This window comes from Chiloscyllium punctatum, chromosome 42 (genome assembly GCF_047496795.1).
Source record: "Chiloscyllium punctatum isolate Juve2018m chromosome 42, sChiPun1.3, whole genome shotgun sequence".
Lineage (NCBI taxonomy): Eukaryota > Metazoa > Chordata > Chondrichthyes > Orectolobiformes > Hemiscylliidae > Chiloscyllium > Chiloscyllium punctatum.
In genome coordinates, this window is record NC_092780.1 from 46,922,158 (window position 1) to 46,947,911 (window position 25,754).

A 25,754-nucleotide genomic window follows, 5' to 3' on the forward strand; every position below is an offset into this window, starting at 1 on the left:
ACACACACACACACACACACACACATATACATTTGTGGGGTGAATTTGTACTTGCAGAGTTACATTGTACTTTGCTCAAAAACTACATGAATCCATGTAAGACCCTGTTAACTCACTTTTTAGATTAGAATCAGTCTAAACATTATGGCACAGACAGGGAACACAGGGGGCAAACACTTTCAACATCTTATCTGGCTGACACTAATTGTTACAGTTAACCTGAGAACGTAACTTTTAAAGAAAAGTTTTGTGGTTTACATATGAAAGAAGTGAAACTAGCGTGGTCATTCCAATAGATGAGAGACTCAACAAACAATCAAGGTATTTTTCAAAGTATAATTTCAGTTCCATCACACTGTAAACTTTTGCTATAAATTCTGTGTCTTACAATTGTGTCCGCCACAACCACCTGATGAAGAAGCGATGTTCCGAAAACTAGAGCTTCCAATTAAACCTGTTAGACTATAACCTGGGGTTGTGTGATTTTTAACTATATACATTTTTGTGTGTGCCATTTTGACTTGCCCTCTAAGTTTCTGTACAAAGAATAATTGTAAGTCAAATTTCACACTATACTGCAACTTCTGCCGGTTTAAAAATCACCTCATAAGGTAACCGTGGAAATGATTAAATTCAGCTAAAAGATCCTGACATCGGACTGGATTTTGAAGCCATATTGTTGAACTAAAACTGTCAATGTTTGCTGTCATTACCCCTTTGAATCTGGCAACAACATTTGGAGTCAGCACAAAACATGACTAAACATGGATATCATAAATGATTTGGATGCAAATAAAGGAGGCATTGAGAGTAAGTTTGCAGATGACGTCAAAATGGGAGATGTAGTGGACAGTGAAGAAGGTTATCTCTGAGTATAAAGAGACCATGATCAAATGGGTCAATGAAGACAGAATTTAATTTAGATAAATGTAAGGTGCTGCATTTTGGCAAGGCCAACCAGGGCAGGACCTATACAGTTAATGGTAGGGCCCTGTGGAGTGTTGCTGAACAAAAGAGACCTAGAGGTGCAGGTCCATAGTTCATTGAAAGTGGAGTCGCAGGTAGATACGGTGAAGGAGGAGGAGCTGGGCATGCTTGCTTTCATTGGTCATAACACTGAGTATAGGAGTTGGGATATCATGTTTCGGCTGTACAGGACACTGGTGAGGCCACTTTTAGAATACTGCACATAATTCTGGTCACCCTTTTAAAGGAACAATGTTGTCAAACTTGAAAGGGTGCAGACAAGATCTACAAGAATGTTGCCAGGACTGGAGGGTTTGAGTTATTGGGAGAGACTAAATAGGCTGGGGTCTTCTTATTTCCCCTGGAGCATCAGAGGCTGAGGGGTGACTGTATAGAAACTTATAAAATCACGAGGGGCACGGATAGGGCAAATAGCCAAGGTCTTCTTCCTAGAGTTCAAAATAAGACAGCAAATGTTTCAGCTGAGGGGGGAAAGATTAAAAAAAGGGCCCGAGGGGTCATTGTTTCACACAGAGGATGGTATATGTATGGAACGAGTTGACAGAGTAGATGGTAGAGACAGAAGCAATTACAACATTTAAAAGGCATCTGGATGGGCATATAGACAAGAAGGGTTTAGAGGGATATTGGCCATATACTGGCAAATGGAACTCGGTTAGCTTGGGATGTCTGGTCAGCAGGGATGAGTTGGAACAAAGGGTCTGTCTCTGTGGTGTATGACTCTATGACATGCTCAACCTCTCCATTCACCATCTCCGCTCAACCCCACCTTCCTATGCAATTCAGAAGATGTAACACTTGCTCTTTCATCACTTCACTGTCCAGTGTCCCAAAACACCTTCCAGGTGAAGCAATAATTTGTCTTACACTTCTTCCAATCTAGTCCATTGTATTCATTACTCAATGCAGTCTCTTTTATAGTGAAAAGAAGAAATATGGATTGAGTGACCGCTTTGTGGAACACCTCTGTGTAGGCTGTAAGAATGACCCGAACGACCAGTCACTTGCTGTTTCAACGAACCGATGTGGTTCCATACTAGCATTTTCTGGGCATGCTCAACAAAGCTCAATGCAAGCCGGAGGAGTAACATTTCATTTTCTGCTTAGGTATTTCAGAAGCTTGAGGACTTAAGTTGAGTTTAACAACTTTAGAGAATGATACCATTGGATGGCTCTCTTATTACAGAGAGACTACAGATAGTGATTTAACCTGAGGGCCACCACCTTGAGGCAAGGGGAAGAGCTTCAGAAGAGGAGTCCTTCATGGTAACCTCAGTAAAAACCAAAAGAACTGCAGATGCTGTCAATCGCAAACAAAAACAAGGACAGGGGTTGCTGGGATGGTGGGAGTGCTCAGTGGGTGTGGCAGTGTCTGTGAAATGAGGTCAGAGTTAACGTTTTGGGTCCAATGGCCACTCCTCAAAACTGTTAACTCCTTGGGGCACTGGCTCGGATTTCTCTCTGCAGATGCTGCCAGACCTCCTGAGCTTTCCCAGCAATTTTTGTTTTTGTTTATGGTAACCTCAGCCAGTGTGGGTTTGAATCCACGCTGCTGGCATCAAACACTTTGCAAACAACTGTCCAGCCAACTGAGCTAAACTGATCCCCACTGGTAGTGTATGTATGTCTGGATCAGAAAATCTGGGTTCAAGTCCTAAACCCTGGGGTGTGTGACACATAGCAGATTGATTAAAGTAATTATACTGTCCCCCTTTCATGGCCGTCTGAACTGTGATCTCTTTATGTGGAATTAATAGTTAAGATGGGAATTATGTTCAGTTGGTTGGACCGAATGATCTGTTTCCGTGCTGTATTGATTCAATGACTGCTGTCCAGCACCTTGATTATAGCCCACTGCTCCCACTCCAGTTATGTTTTGTTTGTGCCTTGTTGACTTTGTCTCAGCAGAGCTGGTGCATTTCTCCATTTCATATTCACACTTCCTTCACTTAACTATACCTCCTATACTACCTCTGTGTTTTCTTCTGGGTACTCTCACCTTCTGTTTCACTTGACCCCTCTCCTCTCCCCTCCCCTCCCCCCTAACCCCACCCCTGTTAGTGGTACAAAAAACATTATTTTCCAGCTCCTTTCAGTTCAAGAGGAATCGTGGCATCTGAACTTTAATTTTGTTTCTCTCTCCCTTGGTGCTGCCAAACCTGCTGAGTTTCCCTAGCATTTTTTCTACATTTCTAAAATTAACAAGGTCTTGCTAAAACTATACAGATCACAACTGGAATACTGTGAACAGTTAGGTCCCCTTACAGCAGAAGACATTGAAGGCAGTCCAGGGAATGTTCATTAGGTTGGTTCCAGGTATGGAGAGGTTTTCTTAGGAGGAGAGGTTGAGTAGTTTGGGCCTGTATTCTTCTGGAGTTTTAGATGAATGTCAGAAGACCTTATGAATCATGTATGATTCTGAGGAGACTTGACAGTAGATACTGAGAGGCTCTTATCCCTGGTTGCAGAGTCTAGAACCAGAAAGCATATCTCAGAGTAAGGAGTTCTCCACTTAAGAGAGAGATGAGGAAACATTTTTTCTCTCTCAGATGGCAGTAAGGCTGGGCCATGAGGTAAACTCAAAACAAATTCAGACAGATTTTTTTCATTAGTCACAGAATCAAGGATTACGGGAATAAGGCAGGAGAACGGAGTGGAGGAGTATCAGATCAGCCACAATCTCACTGAATGGCAGAGCAGACTTGATTGGTTGAATAGATGACTTGTGCTTCCATGTTTTATGGCACCAAAAGCCCTTCATCATAGCTGTGATTAAACTCAATATTTGACTGAATAACATACTTGCTTTTATCTGCTCAGCTGCACTTAACCTGCCATCCCATGTATCTAATACATAGTCAGCTGCATGAAAGAATCTTACTTGTATAGAAAAAGATCAAATCACAAGAAACATGCAGATGCCTTTCAAAATTGTTAAGCTTACACTTTAATACATGGAGATAAATGGCTGTCTGCAGCATCAAGATTGCTGGATGGTACAGAACATCTGAACCATACCTTAGATGGATCGTCCGAGTCTAGCTTCCCTCCACCCTTCTCCTTCTTCCGTTTTGGTTTCTTTTTCTTCTTCTTTGCTCCCAGTTCATCCCCTGGACTCTTACTGTTTTAAAAGAAAACCAATTTGAAAATTTTGACCTGAGAAAAATGGAACAACTGGAAAGTCAAGGTTTTAGTGAAAGAATCCTCCAGCCTGACTGGTTAGACACACAGCACAACTGGGAACAGAAAAATACTTTCAAACTTTCAATCAGGATTCCTGATAACATTGGTGCACTGCTACCAAATACTGACAAACATAATTAACAAAGTATTGTTAGAAGTTTTGGCAATATTTTCTAATTTTCCAATATAAAACTCAAGAGCATTTATACTGAAAGAAAAAAATACGTAATGTGATACAATTTTACCAAATCAGATGACGATGACATTACAGGAAGTTCATGAAGAAGTCACATTGGTCATAGAGAGGTACAGCGTGGAAACAGAGGTTTCGATCCAACTTCTCCATCCCTCCCAGATATCCAAAAATAATCTTGTCCCATTTGCCAGCACTTAGCCCATGTCCCTCTAAACCCTTCCTATTCATATACCCATACAAATGTCTGTTAAATGTCGCAATTTTACCAGCCTCCACTACTTCCACTAGCAGCTCATTCAATGCACACACCACCCTCTGCAAGAAAACGTTGCCCCTGAGGTCTCTTTTAAATCTTTCCCCTCTCACCCTAAATCTCTGCCCTCTAGTTCTGGACTCCTCCAGGCCAGGGAAAAGACATTGTCTATTTACCCTATCGACGCCCCTCATGATTTTATAAACCTCTATAAGGTCACCCCTCAGCCTCTGACACTCCAGGAAAAACAGCTCCAGCCAATTCAGCCTCTCTTTGACAGCTCAAACTCTCCAACCCTGGCAAAATCCTTGTAAATCTTTTCTGAACCTTTTCAAGTTCCACAACATCCTTCCTATAGCAAGGAGACCAGAATTGCAGACAATATCGCGAAAGTGGCTGAACCAATGTGCTGTTCAACCACAACATGACCTCCCAACCCCTATACTCAATGCATTGACCAATGAAGGAAAGCATACCAAACGCCTTCTTCACTGTCCTATCTACCTACTACTATGAATTATGAACCTGCACTCCAAGGTCTTTTTGTTCAGCAACACTCCCCAGGACCTTACCATTAAGGTGTGTAACTCCTGCCTTGATTTGTCTTTCCAAACTTTCACATTTATCCAAATTAAACTCCATCTGCCACTCCTCAGCCCACTGGCCCATCTGACCAAGATACCGTTGTACTCTGAGGTAGCCCTCTTGGATGTCCACCACATCTCCAATTTATGCGTCATCTGCAAACTTACTAACTACACCTCCTATGTTCACATCCAATTCATTAATATCAATGAATAAAAGCAATGGACGCAGCAATGATCCTTGTGGCACACCAGTGGTCACAGGTATCCAGTCAAAAAGACAACTCTCCACCAGCACCCTTTGTCCTCTACCTTTGAGCAAGTCCAAATGGCTAATTCTCTCTGCATTCCACGTGATCTAACCTTGCTAACAAGTCTACCATGAGATACCTAGTTGAACGCCTTAGTGAAGTCCATGTAGATCATGTCCATCGTTCTGCCCCTATTAATCCCCTTTGTTACTTCTTCAAAAAACTCAATCAAATTAGTGAGACATGATTTGCCACACAGAAAGCCATGCTAACTATCCCTAAACAGTCCTTGTTTTTCCAAATACATGTAAATCCTGTCCCTCAGGATTCCCTCCAACAACTTGCCCAATACCGATGTCAAGCTCATCGGTCTATCGTTCCCTAGTTTCTCCTTACCACCTTTCTTAAACAGTGGCACTACGTTAGCCAACTTCAACACTGAAAGACAACCAACTCACAGAAGAAATCCAGCAAACCATCAGACAGACAGTTGCACCAACATTAAAGCAGGAAAAAGGAAGGAAACACTCAATATACAAGAAAGGAAAGCACTAGACAGACTAAAAAAAGATAAAAACATTGTTATCCTACCTGCGGACAAAGGACGTTTGACAGGCATTTGAAATCAAAACGACGACATTGAGAAAGCAAATGCACTACTTGCAGATACCAACACTTACCAACAAGTGGTGACAGACTCAACCCCACAACCAGAGAACCAAATCACAGCCCTACTCAAAACACTTCAGAAATCTGGAGAAATAATTAAGACCGACTTCCAAAAAAAATGAAACCAGACGGACCCAACACACCACGCTTCTATGGATTACCCAAAATTCACAAACCAGGAGCCCCCCTCAGGCCCATAGTCTCACTAACCTGGAACACCAACTTACAGACTGGCCAAGGGGGCTACACCAAAGACTAAAATATTTAGTAGAAGACTCACGCCACTCTACCCAAGAATTCCTGAGGATCAAAGACACCAAGATAGAAGAGGATGAAATAATAGTCTCCTGTGATGTAACAGCCTTGCCCACATCCATCAACATCAACTGGCCAAGGAAGCACTGAGTATACTGTCAGAAGAACCAAAGACACATACACCAAACATCACCAACCTCACCAGCAAAGATAATATCGTCAAGTTAGTGGACCTACGCCTTACCACTCACTTCACCTTCAACAACAAAACCTACACCCATGGGATCTCCAATATCAGGGTTCTTAGCAGAGGCACTAATGCAGAGACTCGAAAAAACAGCTCTGCTGACCATCCAATCCAAACTTTGGGTCCGCTACGTGGATGACACCTTTGTCATCAGTAAATGAAATGAAGCGTTCAAGACCATCAATAATATTCTTACTGGCATAAAATTCACTAAAGAGTAGGAAAACAACAACAAACTGCCATTCCTAGCTGTCACAGTAGAGCGAACAGCCAGTGGGGAACGTCAAAACTGCGTCTACAGGAAAACAACACATATGAATCAAATATTGAACTACAGAAGCAATCATCCCAACACCCACAAATGAAGATGCATCAGAACGTTATTTCAGTGATCCATCAGTAGCACAGAGGAAAATCACCTATAAAGGGTATTCAAGAAGAATGGGTACCCAATGAACACAGTCCATCGATTTCTCAGCAACAGACCCAAACAAGTAGACAAAACATGTCCAGAAACCCCAGCCACTCTCCCCTACATCAAAGACATCTCGGAAATGACTGCCAGACTACTTCAACCCCTTGGCATCATGGTAGCCCACAAACCCACCAACCCACTAAAACAGCAGCTAATGAACTTGAAAGGCCCTATACAGACAACAAGCAAAACTAATATCATCTACAAAATACCGTGCAAGGACTGTAACAAACACTACATTGGACAAACAAGCCACCAGGATACATAAACAACAACTAGCCACAATAAGACATGACCCACTCTCATTAGTACTTTTATATACGAATGAGGAAAGACACCACTTTGACTGGGACAAAGACCATCCTAGGACAAGCCAGAGACAGGCACAAGAATTTCCACAAGCATGGCATTCCAACTGGAACTCTATCAACAAACACATTGACTTGGAGAAGGTGAGGATTGCAGATGCTGGAGATCAAACTCCGATGAAAGGGCTTATGCCCGAAACACTGATGTTCCTGCTCCTCAGATGCTGCCTGACCTGCTGTGCTTTTCGAGCACCACACTCTTGACTTCAATAAAGGGTAAGCAGTAACCTGCCAATGGATTTAAATGATTTGGGTTCATCAGTCCACTTTCTTTATTTGTCTCACTCCAATAGTCCACCCATGAAAAACTGACCATCTGCCATGGGTGAATTATTACTCAAGCACAGTGCGTGCTAGTTCACACATAAACTGCACTACTAGAAGCTTCAGAATAGTTTTACTCTAGAATGACACCAAATGTGTTGGACAAACTCTGGAGTTAAGATCCTGAAGCTGGACTGGAACAGAACATTGTGTGTTCTTCATTGCAGCAGCTGGTAACTGCAAAGCAAAAGTGACCCGCACCACCCTGGGAAATCTGTGCCAAGTAAGCTGATCTCAGATGGTATGGAACTGGACACACAATCAGCCTCCGTGTCCCCCATTTCCGAACTCCAGATTATTGCCTTGCAATCTTTTAGCAGGGATCAGGCAAAATGAGACAGAGATGCTGTCATCCCATCACCACTGTTGATAGTTAAAACACAATACCTCAGCTCAAGCACGAATAGACAATTAGGGTGCCAAGAAACAGCACCATTAGGAAATGAGGCTTATTTTGACATAAATGAAACTTAATTCAGCATAAATAAAGTGAGAATCTGCAAATATTCAGACCATGTTTCCAGTTTAAAGTGCTAGTTTCTTAAGACAGAGTTTAAAAGCAGAGGTTAAAAATGCAGAGACAGTAAGATGGGGGAAAAATAGAAGTTTTGATATTGTTTTCTCAATGTGTAACTGTCAATTTACAGTGGGAAGCAGAGTTGTCCAGGAACAGAATGCTTACTGAACTGAGTGCTAAACTGGCAATGAAATTGAAGTGCAAATATAGTACAGTGAGTGAAGAAGGTGCTGCTCTTCAACTGATCAGTGCCCACTTCTTTATGCCCCAAGCCTTACTTTCCTTCACTAAATTGGCAATTGGTTAAGTGACCAAATAAATGGTGTTAGGTAGGCCTGATAAGGTTGTTGTGTACCATGACTGCAACATTAAGCAGCTTGCGGAATGCACTGCAGAACTATATCAGCCAGAAGTGTCTGCGGTGTGAGCAATTTCAGCTCCTGGTCGCTGAGGTGTAGACCAAACAACAAACATTGCAGGGCATGAAATAGGAGAGTCACTAGCTCACTTCACTCCAGAAGGCAATCACACTCCTTGGGTTAATTAGAACTTTAGACTTGGAAATTGGTCAGAGATGGGAGGGTCTGACCGCAAGTCAGGCAGATATGGGCTTGTAGTAATGCAAGACCCTCACAGCACATGATTTGGACCCACAGGCAGAGCTCAAGGACTGCCAGATAAATGAGAAAACCAACCATAGTACAGGATACCATTCAAATGGGGAAAGGGAAAAGAAATACGGAAAGTACTAGACCCCTTTGATGTTGTGCCAACCTTTTATCCTACTCTAAGATCAAAACAACCTACATACCCTTCATTTTGCTATCACCCTTGTGCAAATCCGAGAATCGCGCAAATGCCCTTAATGTATCTGACTCTAATACCACCGCTGGCAGTGCATTCCATGCACCCACCACTCTGTGTGTAAAGAACCAACCTCTCACATTTCCCCTAAACCTTCCTCCAATCACCTTAAAATTATGCCCTCTTGGAGTAGCCATTTTTGTCCTGGGAAAACATCTCTGACTGTTTGCTCTATGCCTCTCATCCTCTTGTACAAGTCGCTTCTCACCCTTCTTTGCTCCAATAAGAAAAGCTTGAGTGGCCTCAACCTCTCTTCATAAGACATGCCCTCCATTCCAGGCAGCACCCTGGTAAATCTCATCTGCACCCTCTCTAAGCTCCCACATCCTTCCTATAATGAGACAACCAGAACTGAACACAATATTCCTCGTGTGGTCTAACCGGGGCTCTGTGGAGCTGCAGCATAACCTCGCAGCTCTTAAACTCAATCCCCCTGCTAATAAAAGCAAACACACCATACGCCTATCAATTCAGTTTAGTCAGGGAATAGACACTGTTCTCAGCAGCCCTGAACAGAAGTTTCAAAAGTTGGGCTGCCTGCCTGGGACCAGGTGTAAGGATATTTTCTCAGGATGCATTGTGTGAGGATCCATTGCTTCAGTCCATGTGTGAACCTAAACATATCTAGTACTGGGAAGAACAGAAGTAATGTTTTGCTGAGAATATTGAGCAGTTAGGGACCAAATTTAAATTCAGAACTGGAAAAGATAACCATCGCTAGGTTCTAACTCGAGTCATGCATCAATCAGCTTATACAATTAAACATATAGTCGAAAAAATGGGGAGAGAAGGCAAGGTTTTAGCTCATGGGTCGCTGACACCAGTATTCAGAGACTAATGGAGTAAGCTGTTCCACTGAGACAAGCTCCACTTAACTTGAATCAGTGTTTTTGCAGATCATATGATGGAAGTTGTGAGTCTGACTTAAACTAACAGAGAGGCAAAAGAAGAAGGGAGATTTAGAAATCCAAAAGGTTGAGACAAATGAACACTATAGATATTTGGGCAGCACAGATGCAGAGTGGTTAGGACTGCTGCCTCACATGCCAGGGTCCTGGGTTTGATTCCACCATGGGGTGACTGTCTGTGTGGAGTGTGCACATTTCTCCCCATGTCTGCATAGGTTTCCTCCAGGTGCTCCGGTTTCTTCTCCTAGTCCAAAAATGTGCAAGTTAGATAGATTGCCCATACAGTCCAGGGAATGTACAGGCTAGCTGGATTAACTATTGGACTGGCAGGGTTATAGAGTTGGGGGGGTGGTGGTCTGGGTGGGATACTCTTTGGAGGGTTGGGGTGCACTCCAAGAGTCTAAGTGGCCTGCTTCCACACTGTTGAGATTCTACGATTTGAGTAAAGACAAGCAGAATAGATTGCAAGGCACTAATTGAAGGACAGGAAGTTCAGTAGCTGTCTATCTTATCACTCACCACTTCTCTAAACACTAAATATTCATTCATCTACCGTTTGTGGAATCATTTCCAGATATTTGCAAAGTTCATATAACAAGATTCATGAAGCAGTGATATTGTAGTAAAACACCCATGTTCACTGCTGGTGCCAGACTGTGGTAAAACAGCTCATCCTCAGTCAACTGTACAACAGCAGTGGATATTATAAAATAACCCTATAGCAGTTACTATGGTAAACTATCGTGAAATGTATTGAACAGCCTCTGCAGCCACTTAACCAGTTTCTTCTTTGAAATTACTGAACAGAAAACACAAACTGAGTCAAATGTCTAGGTACCAAATTAAGAGATACTAATTTGCCCCAACACTACTTACGTATTATCAGTTAGGAGGTAAAGCACATTAGCATTCCATGGAGCGAGGGATCACTAATTCACCAGTATTTGTACAGAAAAAAAATATGGTCCATCACATGGTAGGGACAGCACAATAGCAGAAGACAGCTAGAACACATTCTGCCCATTAGAACTGCCTGGACAGCCTACCAACAGACAGCACCACATAATATCAGTATTGTGTTCAATTTGCAGACAATTCCAGAACACAGACACATCCTGCAATGTTCATTCAGGAAACACAGTTTAAACTGCTGAAATGCTCTGAGTTTACTGAAAGTCTATTGAAATACAAAGTGGACACTTTTATTCAATGTGAAATAACAGAAATGACATCTCAGAAATACTGTCAATCCTAGCTCAGTTAGAGCCACTCACACCTGAGTCATGGGGTTCCAGAATCAAGTCCCACTCCAGGATTTAAACACAGCAGTCAAATCAGCTGGAGATGCCACATTTGTGATGTTTGGGACTCCATCTGCCTACACAGATGGACATAAAAGACTCCCCAGCACTATCGTGAGGAAGAACCGCAGAATTATCTCCCGTGTCCTGCCCGAAACTTATCCTCAATCAACATCACCGAAACTGCATGATTGTCCTTTTTTGTAGCTTGCCAAGTGTAACTAAATTGCCCATAGTGTTAGGTGCATTAGTCAGAGGGACGTGGGTCTGGGTGGGTTACTCTCCAGAGGGTTGGTGTGGACTGGTTGGGCCAAAGGGCTTGTTTCCACATTTAGGGAATCTAATCTACTCTAAATTAAAGCATGGACTGGTTGGGTGAATTGGCCTGTAAGTAGACCAGAATTCCTGATGAAGGGCTTTTGCCCGAAATGTCGATTTTCCTGCTCCTCGGATGCTGACTGACCTGCAGTGCATTTCCAGGACTATTCTAATCTTGACTGAAGTCTAAACAACTTTACTTAAGGAAGGGTGAGCTTCAGGCAGAAAAGACAAAAAAAAAATTGGAACTGGGGTTGTCTATTGAGGAAAGCTTGGAGAAGCTAGGCTTGCAATAGAGGTTAGAGGAGGAAACGTTCATAAGTTATAGGAGCAGAGTTAGGACAATTTGGCCCATCCTGACTGCTCCACCATTCGATCATTACTGATATACTCCTCACCCCCATATTCCTGCCTTCTCTTCATATCCCTTCATCCCATTACCAATCAAAAATCTGTTTAACTCCTCAAATTTATTCCCTGTCCCAGCATCCACAGTACCTTAACTGGAGCAAATTTACAACCCTTTGGGAGAAGGAGTATTTCCTCAACTGTTTTAAATTTGCTACACCTTATCCTAAGACTTTGACCACTCATCTTAGAATGCTCCACAAGAGGAAATATCCGTTCCACGTCTATTTTATCCATACCTTTTATCATCTTAAAAAACTCAATTTGAACACCCTTCATTCTTCTAAATTCCAGGAAGCCTTGGCCTAAACTGTTCAATCTCTTCATCCAACAAACCCCTCATGTCTGGGCTCAATCTAATGAACCTCCTCTGAACTACCATTACATCTTTGCTCAAATAAGGGGACCAAAACTGCACAATATTCCAGGTGCAGTCTCACCAATACTTTGTATAATTGCAACAATACTTCCTTACCTTTATATTCTGTTCTTTAGCTACAAAAGCCAATATTCCACTTACTTTCTTTATTATCTGCTGTACCTGCATGCTAGTTTTCTGTGACCCATAAACGAGTACACCTTCATCCCTCTGCACTGGAGCACCCCAAAGTCTCTCCCCATTAAGACAACAGGTCACCTTCCCATTTTCTCATCTCAAATGCAAGATGTCAAACTTAACCACATTAAACTCCATCTACCACATTTTGGCCCACTCTCCTAACCTACCTATATTCATTTGTAAAGTTCTTATTTCCTCATTGCAATTTATCACTCTTCCTGTTTTTGTCTCATTCACAAATTTGACTATAGAACCCATGGTGGCTCAGTGGTTAGCACTGCTGCTTCACAGTGCCAGGGACCAGTGTTCAATTCCAGCCTCAGGCGACTGTGTGTGGAGTTTGCACATTCTCCCAATGTTTGCGTGGGTTTCCTCCAGGTGCGCCAGTTTCTTCCCACAGTACAAAAATGTACAAGTTAAGTGAATTGGCCATGCTAAACTGCCCACAGTGTTCAGGGATGGGTTGGTTAGAGTCATTAGTTAAGGGTAAATGTAGAGTAGTAGGGGAATGGGTCCGGATGGGTTACTCTTCAGAGGGTCGGTGTGGACCTGTTGGGCCTAATGGCCGGTTTCCACACGGTAGGGATTCTATGATTCCTATCCATGTTGTAGATTGAAAATAGCAAGGATCCAAGGACCAAACTCTGTGGCACTCCACTAATTACATCTTGCCATTCAGAAAAAAAACATTTATCCCAGCTCGGTCTTCTGTCCACCTGCCAGTCATCCGTCCATGCTAATAAATTATCCCTAATCCCATATAATCGAACCTTGTTAACCTTTTATGCAGCACCTTATCAAATGCCTTCCAGAAGTCCAGATAAATTACAAATAAATAAATTATCCCCATTATCCACCTTGCCTGTTACATCTTCAATGAACTCTAGCAAATTAGTCAAACATAATTTGACCTTCGTAAAACCATACTGATTCTGATGGATAGCATTTTGACTTTCCAAATGTCCTGATATTGCTTTCTTGATAATTGATTCCAGCACTGTCCCAACAACAGATGTTAAACTACTGGTCTGTAATTTCCCACATTTTGCCTCCCTCCCTTTTTGAATAAGGGTGTTATATTAGCCATTCTCCAATCCACTGGAACCTTTCCCGTCCCAGGGAAATTTAGAAAGTTGACATAAATGAGGCAAAAACTCCTAAGGGGTCTTGACAGGGTAGATGTTGAGAGGATGTTGAGATGTTGGGCGGCACGGTGGCACAGTGGTTAGCACTGCTGCCTCACAGTGCCAGAGATTTGGGTCAATTCCCGCCTCAGGCGACTGACTGTGTGGAGTTTGCACGTTCTCCACGTGTCTGCGTGGGTTTCCTCCGGGTGCTCCGGTTTCCTCCCACACTCCAAAGATGTGCAGGTCAGGTGAATTGGTCATGCTAAATTGCCCGTAGTGTTAGGTAAGGGGTAGATGTAGATGTAGGGGTATGGGTGGGTTACGCTTCGGCGGAGCAGTATGGACTTGTTGGGCCGAAGGGCCTGTTTCCACACTGTAAGTAATCTAATCTAATCTAATCTATGAAGGATGTTTTTTTCTTGTGGAAGAATCTTAAACAACTTGTAGAAAAAAAATTAGGGGGTGCTCATTCAAAACAGAAATGAAGCAAAATTTTTGTTTCAGACAGGAGTGAGTTTTTGGAACTCCTCTAGAAAACGTGGTGGAAGCAAAGTTCTTGAATATTTTTAAGTCAGAGGCAGATACTTCTCATAATAATGGTGCTGAAATGTAATTGGGTTAGGTGGGAATGTAGATTTGAGGTTACAATCAGATCAGCCACGATCATCCTGAAAGATGTAGCCAGCTCGAGAAGCTCAGTATCCTACTCAAGTTCCTAATTCATGTGTCCACATGGGCTGAAGCATATAACCTGTACAGCAAGTTTTGAGATTTGTAACTCAGGTTGAGGTTCTGGATGTAGGTTTGCTCGCTGAGCTGGGAGGTTCATTTTCATACGTTTCATCACCATACTAGATGACATTTTCAGTGAGCCTTCGGACAAAACCTCTGTATACAGGAAAACAACACATACAGACCAAATATTGAACTACAGAAGCAATCATCCCAACATACACAAACAAACCTGCACCAGAACATTATTTCAATGAGCCACCACACACCGCAGCACAGAAGAACTACATAGAGCAGAGGAAAATCACCTTATCAGAATATTCAAAAAGAATGGGTACCCAATGAACACAGTCCACCGATTTCTAAGCAACAAGCCCAAACAAGCAGACAAAACATGTCCAGAAACCCGAGCCACTCTCCCCTACATCAAAGACATCTCGGAAATGACTGCCAGACTACTCAGACCCCTTGGCATCATGGTAGCCCATAAACCCACCAACACACTAAAACATCAGCTAATGAACTTGAAAGGCCCTATACAGACAACAATCAAAACTAATGACATCTACAACATACCGTGCAAGAACTGTAATAAACACTACATTGGATAAACAGGCAGAAAACTAGCCACCAGGATAAATGAACATCAACTAGCCACAAAACAACATGACTCTCTCTCATTAGTATCCTTACATACAGATAAGGAAGGACACCATTTTGACTGGGACAACATATCCATCCTAGGACAATCCAAACAGAGACATGCACAAGAATGCCTCGAAGCATGGCATTCCAACCAGAACTCTATCAACAAACACACTGACCTAGACCCCATTTACCACCCCCTGAGAAAAAGAACTGGAAATGACATCACCACAGGTAATGACATCACCAACCCAAGGAAACCCAAACATATAAATATAAAGCAGGAAATACCACCAGTGCTTTGTCCTGAGGCTCACTGAAGATATTACATAGTATGGTGATGAAACGTCTGAAAATGAACCTTCCAGCTCAGCGAGCAAACCTACTTCCAGAACCTATACAGCCACATAAATTGGCAGGTTCATACTATTGATTGGGACTTAAAGTGGGTTCCCATTCAGTACATCACTAAAAACAGCCACTCACAAAGCAAAACATAACTGGAAAATCCAGTTACCAACAGAGGTCAGTAATCTGGGCTTTGAGGGATGGATTACCAAAGTTTAAATGCATTCATCACTTAAAAATAACTGAATGAATACTGCCAAAGTGAACTAACAGCACTCCACTGATGTGTCCGCCTGGCATACGTGTTCTGCTCTTCAGAGGAGAACTACAACTGACAACCATCTGACTCAGAGATAGTGACTGCTGAGTCAAAGGAAAAGTTAAATAGTTGAAGTTAAAAGGAACCTCTAATGGAACGATGATGCAACGGAATTCACAGTACCATTGCTGTAAAACATTGAGGCACCGTACTGCCGGTGGTGCAGCTCTGCCATCGTACAACTCTGGGTTGCAGTTCTGGTGGGGTCAAATCAGTGGCTGTATAATATTGTGTTATATACTGGCGGAGACAGGCCTGTCACTACATAATATTAAGGTGAAGAATGGACAGGTCCGTCACTAACAGTGATGCTCTTAAGTAAGCCTGTTGGTATTTTCTCAGCGTTGTGTGATCACATCCTTTCTAATAGGCTGCAGTATTTTCCTTTTATTGATGTTAGGCTAAACAGTCTGTCATTCCTAGTTTTCTCCCTCCTTTCAATTACCCAGCAAAATGACAAAGGTGCTTTATTACTCAGAAATATTGGGGAATAAACAAATGGAACACACATAAATGACAAATAGAATTAGGACAGGGAATGATAAAATAGCATATGACAAGCTTGTCTGTAAGGTCAAAGTATGTGGAAAAAATGGGCAGAAAATAGAAAATTCTTTACAGCACAACAGGGATAAGGCAGTTAATTAGAACTTACAAAGTTGTTCTTACAGAGAGATGGCACAGACAAAACTGGCTAAACCATATTCTTTCTTGCTGTGAGTATTCCTCAATGCTGGACTGAGATGAGTGTTGGTGTAGCCAATAAGAGTGTATTTTCCAGGGTCACATAGCTGTGTTACTCAGACATCTTTCCAATAAAGGAACTCCAACATTCCCAGCCACAAACATCATGTACAGCCAATCAGGGAAGGCAGTCTGCAGTGTGTCGATCAACTAGCAAAATTGAAAAACACAATTTACCCTTGATTACATGCTTAAAAACATTTCTTCTTTTACCGTACAACTATCCACGAAGCAAGTTGTGGGGCTAGGTGACTATAAAGTTTCCCAATGCTTTCAATCTTATGACAATAGTTTCCTACAATATCTCAATATTCTAGAGGTTTCAGAGAACATCTCTGGGACACGCACTAAACAACCCCACCGCCCAGTGGCCGAACACTTTGACACCCCCTCCCACTCACCAAGAACATGCAAGTCCTGGGCCTCCTCCACCACCAAATTCTAGCCACCCGATGCCTGGAGGAAGAACATCTCATTTTCCGCCTTGGGACTCTCCAACCACACGGAATCAACGTGTGGTTTCCTCAGCTTCTCCCTCCCCCCCCACCTCAACTTTATCCCCAGTCCAATCCTCCAACTCGGCAATGCCCTCTGTCCATTTTCTTTCCCATCTATCTGCTCCACCCACCGCTCCGACCTATCGCCATCACCTCCCACCTTCATCTACCTATCGCAGTCCCAGCTACCTTACCTCCAGCCCCAACCCTCCTCCCATTTATCTCTCAGCCCCCTTGCCCACCACCATGCCCCCCCCCCCCCAACATTTCTGATGAAGAGCTTATGCTCAAAACCTCAACTCTCCTGCTCCTCGGATGCTGCCTGAGCGGCTGTGCTTTTCCAGCACCACACTTTTTGACTCTGATTTTTGGCATCTGCAGTCCTCCCTTTCTCCTACTGATTAGATTAGATTAGACTAGATTCCCTACAGTATGGAAACAGGCCCTTCGGCCCAACAAGTCCACACCGACCCTCCGGAAAGTATCCACCCAGACCCATTCCCCCTACCCTATATTCACTCCTAACACTATGGGCAATTTAGCATGGCCAATTCACCTAACCTGCACATCTTTGGATTGTGGGAGGAAACAGGAGCACTCGGAGGAAACCCACGCAGAGAAGAATGTGCAAACTCCACACAGACAGTCGCCCGTGGCCAGAATTGAACCTGGGTCCCTGGTGCTGTGACGCAGCAGTGTTGGCACTGAGCCGCCGTGCCACCCCTCCATTAACTTACTCACTGTACTCTGAGTAAGTTAATGGAAACCAAGTGGACACTTTTCCCATCACACTGCTAACTGAGAGCCTTAAGTGGGCATTCATGAGCCACTCAAGTACCTTTGTTAGTGTTCACCCAGTTGCAGTCAGTGACTTTGCATTCCAGAAACCAGAAAATCACTCCCTGTTTGAATTGCTTTCATGCTTGCAGTGGTAGGAGAGGGTTTTGTTCAAAGGCAATTAGTGCTTCAACTAGGGACCTGGTATGGGGAAGAAAGGGAACCGCTGACAGCCACATTCATGCCCTCGCTATCAACCACCCCTGACTGTCTATATGTCACCTATCTACGGCCTGGGTCCATAAGATGTAGGAGCAGATTTAGGCCATTCAGCCCACTGAGTCTGCTCCACAATTCGATCATGGTTTTACAACTCCATTCTCCTCCCTTCTCTCTGTAACCCCTGATCCCCTTACCAATCAAGAAGCCATCTCTGTCACAGAGATGTACAACACTGAAACAGACTCTTCAGTCCAACTCGTCCATGCTGACCAGATAGCCCAACCTAATCTAGCCCCACCTGCCAGCACCCGGCCCATATCCCCCCAAACCCTTCCTATTCATATACCATCCAGATGCCTGTTAAATGTTGTAAAAGTGTACTAGCCTCTACCACTTCCTCTGGCAGCTCATTCCATACACGTACTACCCTCTGCGTGAAAAGGTTGCCCCTTAGGTTTTTTTTATATCTTGCCCCTCTCACCCTAAACCTATGCCCTCAAGTTCTGGACTCCCCCACCCCAGGGAAGAAACTTTGTCTATTTATCCTATCCATGCCCCTCATGATTTTGACACTCGACAATTTGGCCTCCACAGCACTCTGCGGCAATGAGTTCCACAGATTAACCACCCCCTGGATGAAGCAATTCCTCCTCAGCTCAATTCGAAAGGCTGTTGATTCTGAGGCTGTGACCTCAAGTCTTAGTATCTCTTACTAGTGCAAACTTCTTCTTCATGTTCACTCTATCAAGTTTCAATGAGATTCTCCCTTATTCTAATCTCAGAGTACAGACCCAGATCGCTCCTCATATGACAAGCCCTTCATTACCAGGATCATTCTTGTAAACCTCCTATGGACCCTCTTTGAACACTGCACATTCATGCTTGGTTACGGGGCCCAAACTGGCTCACAATATTCCAAAAGTGCTCTAACCAGAGGTTTACACAGCCTTGACAATACATTTCTGCTCTTGCATTCTAGCCCTTTTGAAATAAATGGTTAATGTTGTGTTTGCCTTCCTGACAGTCAACTGTACCTGTATGCTAACCTTAAGAGAATCCTGAAGTCGGACTCCCAAGCCCCTTTATGCTTCAGATTTCAAAAGCCTGTGCCTGTATAGAAAATAATCTATGCCCCTAACTTTCCTACCAAAGTGCACAACCTAACACTTTCCCACACTGGATCCTAGTTGCCACTGCTCTGCCTACTCCCCTAGCCTGTCCAAGTCCTTCTGTCATCTCCCCGCTTCCTGTATCTGCAAACTTAATGCCCTCAATTCCTTTGTCCAGATTTCTAACATATACCATGAATATCTGTGTCCCAATACTGACTCCTGCAGAACTCCATTCATCACTGGCTGCCATCCTGAAAAAGACCCCTTTATCCCTATTCTCAGCCTTCTGCCAGTCAGCCAATCCTCTATCCATGCCAATATCTTTGTCCTAACACCATGGGCTCTTACCTTAGCAGCCTCCTGCGCAGCTGTCGAGAAGTCCAAATAGACCACGTCCACTGGCACTCTTTGTCTAACTTGCCTGTTACGCTCTCAAATAATTCTAATTCACTTAACAGACATGGCCTCTCCTTCATGAAGCTGTGCTGACTTAACCCTATTTTAGCATGTACTTCTAAGTACTCTGCAATCCTATCCTTACTAATGGGGTCTACAATCTTACTAATGACTGAGGTCAGGCTAACCAACCTATAGTTTCCTGTCTTCTGTCTCCCTCATTTCTCAAATAGAAGTGGTACATTAGCCATTTGCCAGTCATCTGGGACACTCCCTGACTCAAGCGATTCCTGAAAGATCACCATCAATGCCTCTTCAATCTCCTTCAGAATTCTGGGATGTAGTCCATCCATTGCAGATTATTTATCCACCTTCAGATTTTTCAGTTTCCCTAGCACCTTCGTCTTAGTGATGGCCACTACACTGACTTCTGGTCCCTGAGCTATAGGGACCAGAATATTTTGAATAGGCTAGGGTTGTTTTCCCTGAAGCGTCGGAGGCTGAGGGGTGATCTTATAGAGGTTTAGAGCATCATGAGGGACATGGGTAGGATAAATAGACAAAGTATTTTCCCTGGGGTGGGGGAGTCCAGAAGGAGAGGGCATAGGTTTAGGGTGAGAGGGTAAGATTTAAAAGGGACCTAAGAGGCAACTTTTTCATGCAGAGTGTGGTACGAGCATGGAATGAGCTGCCAGAGGAAGTGTTGGAGGCTGGTACAATTGCAACATTTAAAAGGCATCTGGATGGGTATATGAATAGGAAGGGTTTGGAGGAATATGGGCCAGGTGTTGGCAGGTGGGACGAGATTGGGTTGGGATATCTGGTCGGCATGGATGGGTTGGACCGAAGGGTCTGTTTCCATGCTGTACACCTCTGTGACTATGACTATTTCATGAAAACTACATTACTGTATAGACAGGCTGGTCAGATGAGCTGAACAGCAGCAAATGAAACTTCATTTTGGAAAGATTAACAAAACAGGGGAATAAACATTGATTGGTAAGAAGCTAGATTGTTACGGGGGATCACTGCTGTGCATGTCCATAAATCCTTGAAGGCAGTGAGCTAGTGTGGGTAAGGTGGCTTATGGAATGTTTGCCTTCATTAGTCACCATTGAACACACATCAGTTCACAGAGGTACACAGTGCATTTATGGTTGCCACACAATGGGAAGGACATGATTGCACTAGGGAGGGTGCAGAAAAGATTCACCAAGATGCTGCCTGTCCTGGAATGAATCAGCTACAAAGAGACGCTGGAGAAGCTCAGGCTGTTTTCCTTTGAGCAGTGGGATCTAATTGAGGTGTACAAGGTGGATGATTAGCATAGATCATGTAGATATGGAGAACATTTACACTTAGAATGGTAGTCAACAAGGTGTCAGGCAGAGATTCAAGTTAACACTAGGAAGTACAGTGGATTCTAGTAAACATGATGTGGAGATGCCGGTGTTGGACTGGGGTGTACAAAGTTAAAAATCACACAACTCCAGATTATAGTCCAACAGGTTTAATTGGAAGCACACTAGCTTTCGGAGCATCACTCTTCATCAGATGGTTGTCTAGTAAAGATTCACTCACGGGTTTGGGGGTAGATCCAGAAATCACTGTCTAAATGGGTTGTAGAAGCAGGAACTATCAAGTAGTATTTAACTAAATACTTGAAATGCCATAGGTCACAGAGCTATAGGCATGTTAGAAAATAGCTTCAGAACTGATGTATGTTTGATGACTGGCGGACGTTTTTTGACATTATAAAAACTCTGACTCTATGGGATTAATTTCTTTTCTTGTTCAGTCAGGTATCAAGGATTGAACAACATAGACAAAACAAACAGTATCTATATGCCAGTGTCAAACAGTGATACAGTCTGGTAGCCACCAGAGTTGTAAACCCAGGATGACATGAACACATTGTACACACCAGAACTTCAACCCATTGTTATACAGTGACAGCCCTCTCCAAGTGTTTATAAAGTAGTGAAGGGCACAGGCAGGTCTGCCACTATATTCCAGTGCTGTACAGTGACAAGTCTATATCTAGTAATACTGAATCACATTTTCTAGAATATACTCCACATAATTTTATATTTAGAGTTTTTGTGCTGTAGATCTCTACAAAAGGCCCTTCAGCCCGTTGCTTCTGTGCTGGTCAAAGATAAGCACTCAACAAATCCAATCCGTTTTCTTGCACTTGGCCCACAGCTTTGTATACCTTGACACCGCAAGTGCACATCTAAATACTTCTTGAACATTATAAAGATTTCTGCCTCTACCAGCCTTACAGGCAGTGAGTTTTAGATCCTCACTATCCTTTGGGTGAAAGAGTTTTTCCTCACATCTCCTCTAAACCTCTAGTCTCTCACTGTAAATCTATGGTCCCTGGTCACTGATCTCTCCAATAAGGAGAAGGGTTTATTCCTGTCTTACCCTATTTATGCTCCACATAATTGCATACATCGTAATCATATTCCTTCTCAATCTTCTCTGCTCTAAGGAAAATAACCCCAGCTTATCCATCTCCCTTCATAACAATCTCTCTAGTACAAACAACATTCTGGTAAATCCCCTTGCACCCTCTCCAGTGTTAAAACATCCCTCCAGAACTGCTCACAATACTCTAGCTGTGCCCTAACCAATATTTTATATAGTTCCACCATAACTTTCCTGGTCTTAAACTCTAAGCCTCGGCTAATGAAGGAAACAAATTTAAAATAAAGGAATAAATGAAAACATTTCATAATGTCAAAGTTCTGGAATTTTACTGTTAGATGCTCTTCAGAACTAAGGCACACTCAAGCCCAACCATTTACACTTCACTGAAATGTTAATTAAAACATTGTTATGTGCTACTTAAAATCAGGTAAAGAAATTATAGAATTCAGTACATGAGCTAAGTTGATATTCCAGTCCAGTTGTGACAGTTTACTGTTTCTATATAAAGCAATATTGATTGCACTTCAAAAGTAATTTATTTAGATCATACTTACAGAAGCTGTGAGGCTGTGATCAGATGCTAAATTAATCTGTTATTTCCTAAATAATAAAGAAATCATTTTAAACCTAGAAATGCAGGAAATGGGCCTGTTCCATATTGCCAGCAAATCCTGAGATCATTCCAAGTAAAAGGAGACTCACAAGGAGCTGCTGGATTCTGTGATCATCTGGATTAACTACAGTATCACATAATTCCAACAATACAGAAAGAGGCCATTTTGCCCATCAAGTCTGCATCGAATCTTCCAAAGGTCCTGCTCCTTGGAAGCTGCCTAAACTGCTGTGCTTTTCCAGCACCACTCTAATCCAGAATCTGGTTTCCAGCATCTGCAGTCCTTGTTTTTACCAAAGATCCTCCCACCCAGACACACACCTCCATCCTATCCGAGAGCACCCGGAGGAAACCCATGCAGACATGGGGAGAACATGCAAACTCCACACAGTCACCCAAAGCTAGAATCAAACTCAGGTCCCTGGCGCTACGAGGCAGCAGTGCTAACCACTGAGACATCCCTAACCCATTAGACCTTCAGTAGAAAGAAGACCACATTGTAGCCTTTGATCATTATACCAAGAGTGATAAACACATGAATACATGGAAGTGTAGCCATGATGGAGAAGAGCAAGATGACCCTCCCACTCTACATGAGAGCTATAAACTGGACTCAGTAACAAGGAAGGCTGAATATTGCTTCCATAACCACTAGATAATCTGTTTTTAAGTGTTTATCACGTTGCTATTTGTGGGACCTTCCTGTGAACAAATAGGCTGCAGAGTTTCCTAAACTAGAAGAGGTGATTATTGTTGAAAAACAAAAACTGCTTTGCAATATCTATAAAGGGATGTACCCTACATCTCAAACCAAGCTGCTCCAGTAGTTCTTACACTGGCGACTACCTCAATGTGAAAAATTGCTGAGGAACATCCTGTCCACAAAAAGCAGAACAAATTCAACCGAGCCAGTTACCATCCCATTATTCTACACTCGATCGGTAGCAAACTGTTGGAAGGGATTGTTGACAGTGCGATCAAATTACACTTCTTCAACAATAACTTGTTCACTCCAGTTTGGATTCCACCAGATCCATTCAGCTCCTAATCTCATTACAGTCACAGTCCAAACGTAGACAAACGAGCTGACTTGAGACAGAGAGATGAGGGGAGGGTGACTGCCATGGTATCAATGCGATATTTGACTGAGTGAGACTTCAAGGCACCATAGCAAAACTGAACTCAATAGGTATCAACAGGGAAAATTTTCACAGGTGGCAGTCACACCTAACACAAAGGAAGATTGAAGTGGTTGTTGGAGGTCAATGACCTTAATCACAGGAACTCAACACACAAGTTCTCAAGGTAGTGTCATAGACCCAACCATCTTCAGCTATTTCAATGATTTTCTATCATAAAGTCAAAGGTCTTTTAGTATCTACTAGATTCTATTGAAGGTAACAAAGTAAAATGGGGAACTGGGTTTGAAGAGTTAATTAAAAGAGCTCTTGTAGCTACTACCATAGGAGCAGCATGGTGGCTCAGTGGTTAGCACTGTGCCAGGGACATGTGTTCGATTCCAGCCTCGGGTGACAGTCTGTGTGGAGTCTGAACATTCTCCCCGTGACTGCTAGGGTTTCCTCCCACGGTCCAAAGATGTGCAGATTAGGTGAATTGGCTATGCTAAATTACCTGTAGTGCTAGTAGGTGCATTAGTCAGGGGTACATAGAGGAATGGGTCTGGGTGGGTTACTCTTTGGAGGTTGGTGTGGACTTATTGGGCCGAAAGGCCTGTTCCATACTGTAGGAAATCTAATATAATCTGAAAATATCCAATCTTGTCTGATATCTGAAACTAAGCAAACTCAAGCATAGTTAATACTTGGATGTGATTTTTGGTCTCTGGACTATCCAACAATGCCATTACATCAAGCCTCCTACATGGAGTACCCTGATGGTGTATTTCTTCTACAGGGTTCCTAACCTCAATTATGACATGCAGCTCCCGTTCATAAGGTCTTCAGATCTCCCTCAGGATGCTGCCTGTCTTTTACCAGAGCCTGATCAATATCTGGAACATAATGAACTTGGAGAAAGTGAGGACTGCAGATGCTGAAAATCACAGTTGAAGAGTGTGGCGCTGGACAAGCACAGCAGGTCAGGCAGCATCCAATCAATATTTCAGGTATAAGCCCTTTATCAGGAATCTCCAGATCTTCCCACTTCACAATAGCTGCAGCTTAGGGATCCACATCTCCACTATTGTGGATTTGAGTGGGAGGGGAGGCGCCATGGCTGAGAGGGTGACCAGAGTTGGCAAATGTTCTGGGTGGTAAAGGCCTGGGCTTAATGCTGCTGCAGGAATTGGCAAACAGGGCGGCAGAGGACATCCAGTAACCACAACCATTTTTTTGGATTAGATACGACTCAACCAGCACCGAGTCTTCCCTCCATTTCCTTTGACTTCACTCTCCCCAAGCCTTTTTGCTGACACAATTGGTCTCTTATATTTTCCACTCATGAACTTCTACATTAACATTTTGGAGATTAAAGCTGCTCTTCCAACAAGGGGAAGGGAGAAACTCATGAGTTTGCTGAAATTCCTTCCCAGAGGCTTTTCTTTGGGTACTACAGCCCAGGTGCTGGTAGCTTTCCGCACCTTAAACAAGAACAGGCATGAGTGGTTACAGGCTACTTTACTATGGAGACATCACAGATGTTTCCATGATGTCCACTGAATGTACAAACCAACATAGCTCAATACTGAGAATTTGAACAGATTAAAACTCCTCCGTTTTGCCTTGCTTCAGATGAGCTAGCATGCACAGGCCAAGGAGTAAACATGGAACTATCAATCTTATATCACTCACTAGATGGTCTCCATCCAATAAGGCCAACTACTGCAAGGAATTGAAGAAACATTTCTTATGAGCTATTGAAAGCTGGTCATTTCAGCAGAAGCTGACGTATTCTGGGAGGACATGGAAAATTAAATCCAATGCGCCCTCGAAAGAGGAGATGCATTCAGTGTTCTCATTACATATAATCAATTGTTTGAAGTACATTCAGTGGGAGCTGAGGAAGAAATGGATTATGAGTATTTATGATGGCCAAAAATGTGCATTCTGCTGAATAATATCAGACCAGAAAGTTTCCAAAGTTTAAGAAAATACTTTGAG

General features: G+C 43.0%; 1 protein-coding gene across 1 annotated transcript in view; it reads right to left on the reverse strand.

Annotated features, from left to right (window-relative positions):
* The window catches only part of LOC140465935 (glycylpeptide N-tetradecanoyltransferase 1-like), a 77,398-nt gene that overhangs the window by 49,459 nt on the left and 2,185 nt on the right, over positions 1 to 25,754 (reverse strand). The window contains exon 2 of the mRNA XM_072561917.1: positions 4,006 to 4,108. Coding sequence (XP_072418018.1) covers positions 4,006 to 4,108 — 103 coding nt within the window. The remainder of the gene's footprint in view (positions 1 to 4,005; positions 4,109 to 25,754) is intronic.